The sequence below is a fragment of the Boleophthalmus pectinirostris genome, unplaced genomic scaffold (assembly GCF_026225935.1).
Source record: "Boleophthalmus pectinirostris isolate CB_2022bp ecotype Guang Dong unplaced genomic scaffold, ASM2622593v1 HiC_scaffold_11, whole genome shotgun sequence".
Lineage (NCBI taxonomy): Eukaryota > Metazoa > Chordata > Actinopteri > Gobiiformes > Gobiidae > Boleophthalmus > Boleophthalmus pectinirostris.
The window spans coordinates 24,146,965-24,154,464 of record NW_026570994.1 but is presented as its reverse complement, the minus strand read 5'-3'; the positions used below and the strand labels follow the sequence as shown (position 1 = coordinate 24,154,464).

Here is a 7,500-nt window from a genome sequence, read left to right as displayed (position 1 = left end):
CTGCTGCTCGCTGCAAACACCACACACAACAGTCACGTCCAGTCAGGTCCAGTCAGGTCAAGAGACACACACGCTCTGCTCCACCCTGTGATGTCACGCGGTGATACAGGAAGTGCTCCACTGTGTTTTGAAACTCCACACACCTGGATCAGTCTCCAGCCTGTTTCCTCAGGTGAGTGACCTTCAGTGTTCACTCTTTTTCACTGACACATTTTAAAACCTTTCCATGACTTTTTCATGACTAAAGTGAATTTTCCATGACTTTCCAGCACCTCCATGTGTAGAACTGATGATAGTTTTAGTTCTAAATCTGAAACATGAACTCTTTCCACTCACCTTATGTTTTGAGACGATGTTTTTTGAACATTTTAAATCCTGTCGGTTCATTTACTGTCGACAAAAGACTCAGACGTTCATAAATAATCAGACTGTATTTTTCATTCTATAAGTGTGACTTTTGTTGGTGGTTTGTGTGTTTCCTGTGACTTATTCTCGGTGTGATTCTATATTAAATGTTTTTGGTGAAGTGTGGAGGGGTTCTACTCTTGTGTGAAACGTGAAGAGTAAAGGAACGGAGAAGCTGGAAACGTGAGTAAAAGTAATTTATTGTTTTATCGTTATTTGTTTCACGTTGTAGTTCTTCTTCTTCTTCACTTGCCGCTTGATCGGTCCGTCGGAAAATACAGTCCCACGGTCACTTCTGTTGTGGCTTTTTAATGTGTTGTGGCTTTTTGTTGTGTTGTCACGTGTGTATTTGTTGTGACCCTCTCAGCTTCTGATGTTTTTATTACAACTTGACTTTACACAGGAAACGTTTGCTCCTGATCTCATTTTATAAAATACATTTCCCCTAAAAAGTGCCACTTATAGATGTTTTTTTTATTCTTTATGACGCATATTTTGGCTGGACCGACTTATACTCTGAAAAATAGGATAATAGTCTCATGAGAATTTAACAGAACGCTGGAGTTGTGTGACAGAGATACTAAAATTCCATGACTTTTCCAGGATTTCCATGACCGTGGGAACTCCGTACTTTTACAAAAATGAAAATTTAGCAGCCGCAGGAAATAAAAGTAAGAACCGTGGCCACTTAAGACGAGCAGAGTTACATAAAACATAAAACATTTATTTGTTTGTGCAAATGTCAGGGACAAAACGACAGGTCTGCAATAATAATAATAATAATATTTTTTTAATTCAATCAAATGTGAGATTTTCAGGACCATGTGGGTCATTCAGAAAACTCTGGACGAGCTGCTTCGGGAAGATTTCAGCTCCAATCTCGACTGAACTAAAGAGAAAAGGAGCTGTTCACTTGGAAACTACCACCTGATGACATCACACTGTGGAGCAGAGCGTTTGAAGATGTAAACAGAGTCAGAATAAACAGACTGGTCCTCAGAGAGTTTAGAGTTTTAGAGAGTTTTAGAGAGTTTTAGAGAGTTTAGAGTTTTAGAGAGTTTAGAGTTTTAGAGAGTTTTAGAGAGTTTTAGAGAGTTTTAGAGAGTTTTAGAGTTTTAGAGTTTTAGAGAGTTTTAGAGAGTTTTAGAGTTTAGAGTTTAGAGTTTTAGAGAGTTTTAGAGAGTTTAGAGTTTTAGAGAGTTTTAGAGAGTTTAGAGTTTTAGAGAGTTTAGAGAGTTTTAGAGAGTTTTAGAGAGTTTTAGAGAGTTTAGAGTTTTAGAGAGTTTTTAGAGTTTTAGAGAGTTTTAGAGAGTTTAGAGTTTTAGAGAGTTTTAGAGAGTTTAGAGTTTTAGAGAGTTTTAGAGAGTTTTAGAGAGTTTTAGAGAGTTTTAGAGAGTTTTAGAGAGTTTAGAGTTTTAGAGAGTTTTAGAGAGTTTTAGAGAGTTTTAGAGAGAGTTTTAGAGAGTTTTAGAGAGTTTTAGAGAGTTTTAGAGAGTTTTTTTTAGAGAGTTTTAGAGTTTTAGAGAGTTTTAGAGAGTTTTAGAGAGTTTTAGAGAGTTTTAGAGTTTTAGAGAGTTTTTGAGAGTTTAGAGTTTTAGAGAGTTTTAGAGAGTTTACAGTTTTAGAGAGTTTTAGAGAGTTTAGAGTTTTAGAGAGTTTAGATTCTTACGCTGGGACTGTGAGTTGGGTTGTCCTCTGGAGCGCCCCCTGCTGTCAGACGGGTTTGTTCTGACTGTGCGCACTCGCCCTGGAAACACAAGAACAAGCAAACACCTCAGACACACGCAGAACAAACAAGAACAACACAAACACACGCAGAACAAACAAAAAAAACCTCAAACAAGCAAGAACAAGCAAAAAAAGTCAACAGAAGAACAAACGAGGTGTAAAAGACCAGAGCTACAGGACCAAACTGTTGACGTGTTATTTTCAGTATTTTCACTTCAGCCACAGAAACAAAAACAAAAGGAAATGAGAAAAAAAACAACTTTTATTTTGAAAATCTCACCGTCAGAGTTCAGAGCCCAGGAAGTGTCTGACAGGAAGTGAACACAGAGGTCAGAGGTTAAAGGTTAAAGGTTCAGTTAGAGGAAAGAAGAAAAGACACAACGAAGAGGTTAGGGTTTTAGTCCCGGTTTAGTCCTGGTTTAGTCCAGTCTATTCCTGGTTTAGTCCTGGTTTAGTCCTGGTTTAGTCCCGGTTTAGTCCTGGTTTAGTCCCGGTTTAGTCCTCCTATCTAGTCCTGGTTTAGTCCTGGTTTAGTCCTTAGTCTGGTTTAGTCTGGTTTAGTCCTGGTTTAGTCCTGTTTAGTCCTGGTTTAGTCCCGGTTTAGTCCCGGTTTAGTCCCCGGTTTAGAGTTTCCCTGGTTTAGTCCTGGTTTAGTCCTGGTTTAGTTTAGTCCTGGTTTTAGTTCCTGGTTTAGTCCTGGTTTAGTCCTGGTTTAGACCTGGTTTAGTCCCTGTTTAAGTCCTGGTTTAGTCCTGGTTTAGTCCTGGTTTAGTCCTGGTTTAGGTTTAGTCCCGGTTTAGTCCTGTTTAGTCCTGGTTTACCCGGTTTAGACCTGGTTTAGTCCTGGTTTAGTTCCTGGTTTAGTCCCGGTTTAGTCCCCGGTTTTAGTCCGGTTTAGTCCTGGTTTAGACCTGGTTTAGTCCCGGTCTAGTCCCGGTCGGTCCCGGGTTTAGTCTCGGTCTGGTCGTCTGGTCCCGGTTTAGTCCCGGTCTCTCGGTCTGTCCCGGTCTAGTCCCGGTCTAGTCTAGTCCGGTCTAGTCCCTAGTCCCGGTCTGGTCTGGTCCCGGTCTAGTCCCGGTCTAGTAGTCTCGTCTAGTCCCGTCTAGTCCCGGTTAGTCCCGGTCTGGTCCCGGTTTAGTCCCGGTCTAGTCCCGGTCTAGTCCCGGTCTTTACCCAGTGATGCGTACGACCCCGGGGGGAGGGCGGAGGCGGAGCTAAATCCCTGAAGGGAGGAGGGCACGGCGGCCATCTTGTTCCTGTTGGCGTTGGCGGCGGCGTTGACGTCGACGTCGCTGCGAGAGCGACTCAGAGCGACGGGCGAGAGCGCGGGGGGGCGGGGCGACGGACGCGACGACGGCTTGGCTGAAACAACAAACAGGAAACAGGAAGTGAACACACAAACAAACACAAATACAAAATAAAAGCCCCACAGGAAGTCAGGAGGTCAAGTTTAAAAGTCTGAACTTTTGAGTTTTAATGGACCGAGCCACATTCAGGTCTTCAAGTTCAACTGGCCTGAAATGCAGCGCCCCCCACAGGCCACTCAAACACCCACAAACAGTCGTCATTACAGGCCAGTTTCATTGTTGACAAAAGCGCGTGTTGCATGATGGGAATTATTTTGGTCGGCGGCAAGAAACACTAATTGAACATGACGGACGGAGCGAGAAAACACGTAAAGGGTATTGATCCTGGTTATTTCTCCACTCTAACAGCAGACGACCCAAGACCATTTGACCAGAAATTGGTCATAAACATCGACGGACGACAAATCCTCCCTTTTCAACCCCGACAGAGTCTGGACCAAACCAAACTTCTGGACAAATATTCACTTGGGCGACATCCACAATGACTTGGTGGAAACTCCTGGGCCATTCACAGCAGAAAAGATGAAAACCTCCAAGAGTCTGGATGTGTTGTTGAACTTGTTGAGTCCACGGTTTGTTAGGATCTTCTACGTTTGCTCTGCGGACGTTTGAAAGTCGTTTAATTCACCGTTAGCGGTTCTTTTCACTCAGAATATGAAAAAGACATTTTCCTTCTTCTGTGTTTCTATTTGTGCGTCTGATAATGCAGCAGGAATTTACCAATATCAGGAGAAATACAGGAGGTTACACACTGTGTTTGACGCGACCGTGTTTCTGCCTCCGACCAGAATATTTCCCAGCAGCAACGCAGACTTTTAATAACAATGACGTCATCTCAAACTCCACTATAAACACAACCAGAATTAACACATAAGAAGCCCTGACGGTTTTTGAGAAAATGTTTATAGTCCAAAAAATACAATATTTACAGATTGTGCATGAGTAGAAATGTGCAACTGAACCGTCCTCTAAGATGAATCAAACTGTTGATTGATGAAACAGTGAGACTCACAGCGACTCGGTCTGGACGAGGTTTTGGCAGGAAACGGGCGACTGAAAGATAAACAAACAAACAAACAAACAAATATAAATGATCTGTTTTTCTTCTCGTGACTGAAGCCGTCGTGACTCGAGGTCCTGACCTGAGACTCTCCTGCGACGACGACGACGATCGGTCCGACGCAGGAAGTGACGTCACGCTGTCGTTGCCGCGGAGATGAGCCTGAAGAGCCTTCTGATAGGACGACTCCAGAGCGTGGAACAGAAGCTCCGCCTCCCGACCGAAGTGCGAGTGAAACGCCCAGTAACACCTGAGGACCAAAAGAGTCAGATGCCCTCCCATCCTCCAGTGTGTGTCAGGTCCCTCCCGTGTGTCACGTCCCTCCCTGTGTGTGTCAGGTCCCTCCCATCCTCCAGTGTGTGTCAGGTCCCTCCCATCCTCCTGTGTGTGTCAGGTCCCTCCCATCCTCCTGTGTGTGTCAGGTCCCTCCCCGTGTGTGTCAGGTCCCTCCCATCCCCCGTGTTGTGTCAGTCCCTCCATCCTCCTCCTGTGTGTGTCAGGTCCCTCCCCGTGTGTGTCAGGTCCCTCCCATCCTCCTGTGTGTGTCAGGTCCCTCCCATCCTCCAGTGTGTGTCAGGTCCCTCCCCGTGTGTGTCAGGTCCCTCCCATCCTCCAGTGTGTGTCAGGTCCCTCCCATCCTCCTGTGTGTGTCAGGTCCCTCCTCCGTGTGTGTCAGGTCCTCCCATCCGTGTGTGTCAGGTCCCTCCCGTGTGTGTCAGCCTCCATCCTCCGTGTGTGTCAGGTCCCTCCCATCCCTCCAGTGTGTGTCAGGTGTGTGTCAGGTCCCTCCCATCCTCCTGTGTGTGTCAGGTCCCTCCCCGTGTGTGTCAGGTCCCTCCCATCCTCCCTGTGTGTGTCAGGTCCCTCCCCGTGTGTGTCAGGTCCCTCTCCACTCCGTGTGTGTCAGGTCCCTCCCCGTGTGTGTCAGGTCCCTTCCATCCTCCTGTGTGTGTCAGGTCCCTCCCCCCCTGTGTGTCAGGTCCCTCCCATCCTCCTGTGTGTGTCAGGTCCCTCCCCGTGTGTGTCAGGTCCCTCCCATCCTCCTGTGTGTGTCAGGTCCCTCCCCGTGTGTGTCAGGTCCCTCCCATCCTCCTGTGTGTGTCAGGTCCCTCCCCGTGTGTGTCAGTCCCTCCCATCCTCCCAGGTTGTGTCAGGTCCTCCCACCTCCGTGTGTGTCAGGTCCCTCCCCGTGTGTGTCAGGTCCCTCCCATCCTCCAGTGTGTGTCAGGTCCCTCCCCGTGTGTGTCAGGTCCCTCCCATCCTCCTGTGTGTGTCAGGTCCCTCCCATCCTCCTGTGTGTGTCAGGTCCCTCCCATCCTCCTGTGTGTGTCAGGTCCCTCCCCGTGTGTGTCAGGTCCCTCCCATCCTCCGTGTGTGTCAGGTCCCTCCCCTGTGTGTGTGTCAGGTCCCTCCCATCCTCCTGTGTCATGTGTGTCAGGTCCCTCCCCGTGTGTGTCAGGTCCCTCCCATCCTCCAGTGTGTGTCCAGGTCCTGTGTGTGTCAGGTCCCATCCTCCGTGTGTGTCAGGTCCCTCCCATCCTCCTCCTCCCTGTGTGTGTCAGGTCCCTCCATCCCTCCCGTGTGTGTCAGGTCCCTCCATCCCTCCGTGTGTGGTCAGGTCCCTCCCCGTGTGTGTGGTGTGTCCAGGTCCCTCGTGTGTGTCAGGTCCCTCCCCGTGTGTGTCAGGTCCCTCCCGTGTGTGTAGGTCCCTCCCGTGTGTGTCAGGTCACCTCCTGTGTGTGGTCCCTCCCGTGTGTGTCAGGTCCCTCCCCGTGTGTGTCAGGTCCCCCGTGTGTGTCAGTCCCTCCCGTGTGTGTCAGGTCCCTCCCCGTGTGTGTCAGGTCCCCTCCTCGTGTGTGTCAGGTCCCTCCCTCTCCCTCGTGTGTGTCAGGTCCCTCCCGTGTGTGTCAGGTCCTCCTCCCGTGTGTGTCAGGTCCCTCCCGTGTGTGTCAGGTCCCTCCGTGTGTGTCAGGTCCTCCCGTGTGTGTCAGGTCCCTCCCCCCGTGTGTGTCAGGTCCCTCCCTCCCGTGTGTGTCAGGTCCCTCCCCGTGTGTGTCAGGTCCCTCCTCGTCAGTGGTGTCAGGTCCCTCCTCCCTCCCGTGTGTGTCAGGTCCCTCCCCGTGTGTGTCAGGTCCCTCCTCGTGTGTGTCAGGTCCCTCCAGTGTGTGTCAGGTCCCTCCCGTGTGTGTCAGGTCCATCCCGTGTGTCTCTTACTTCCTGGCGACAGATCGAGCCTCAGAATCGGCGTCATGAATCCCCTTCTTTATGATCTCAGACAGAACCGAGCAGTGTCTGAAAAAACAAGACAATTAGACCTGGTTTAGTCCTGGTTTAGTCCTGGTTTAGTCCTGGTTTAGTCCTGGTTTAGTCCTGGTTTAGACCTGGTTTAGACCTGGTTTAGTCCTGGTTTAGTCCTGGTTTAGTCCTGGTCCTGGTTTAGTCCTGGTTTAGTCCTTTTAGTCCTGGTTTAGTTCCTGGTTTAGCCTGGTTTAGTCCTGGTTTAGTCCTGGTTAGTCCTTTAGGTTTAGTCCTGGTTTAGTCCTGGTTTAGTCCTGGTTTAGTCCTGGTTTAGTCCTGGTTTAGTCCTGGTTTAGTTCTCACCGTTCCAGGGCTGACGTTTGCCAAAGTTCCAGCTGTAGATCCAGAAACTGAAAAGATCGACTGAAATAAAAACACAGAGTCAAAGTTTATATACTTAAAAAAAAAAGGGAATAAATAATGATAAAAATATGAATAATAATAATATAAACATAATAAAACGAACCGTCTGACGGCCACAGATTTGGAGGCGCAGCTGTTTGTGATGATGGGCACCAGGCGAGGAAAATGAGTGTGCTACAAACAGAGAGACAGACTGGGTTAGACCTGGTTTAAGTCCAGTTTTAGTCCTGGTTTAGTCCTGGTTTAAAGCACTTTGAATGGGGTTGTTCTTTCCCCCTA

At 48.2% G+C, this 7,500-nt stretch overlaps 1 protein-coding gene across 1 annotated transcript in view; it reads right to left on the bottom strand.

Moving 5' to 3' along the window:
* The window catches only part of LOC110164033 (CLIP-associating protein 1-A-like), a 57,901-nt gene that overhangs the window by 25,128 nt on the left and 25,273 nt on the right, over positions 1 to 7,500 (bottom strand). The window contains exons 15-22 of the mRNA XM_055163983.1: positions 7,325 to 7,395; positions 7,162 to 7,221; positions 6,775 to 6,852; positions 4,643 to 4,810; positions 4,513 to 4,553; positions 3,307 to 3,495; positions 2,075 to 2,152; positions 1 to 10 (exon numbers count right to left, since the gene is read on the bottom strand). The exon at positions 1 to 10 is cut by the window's left edge and continues 158 nt beyond it. Coding sequence (XP_055019958.1) covers positions 1 to 10; positions 2,075 to 2,152; positions 3,307 to 3,495; positions 4,513 to 4,553; positions 4,643 to 4,810; positions 6,775 to 6,852; positions 7,162 to 7,221; positions 7,325 to 7,395 — 695 coding nt within the window. The remainder of the gene's footprint in view (positions 11 to 2,074; positions 2,153 to 3,306; positions 3,496 to 4,512; positions 4,554 to 4,642; positions 4,811 to 6,774; positions 6,853 to 7,161; positions 7,222 to 7,324; positions 7,396 to 7,500) is intronic.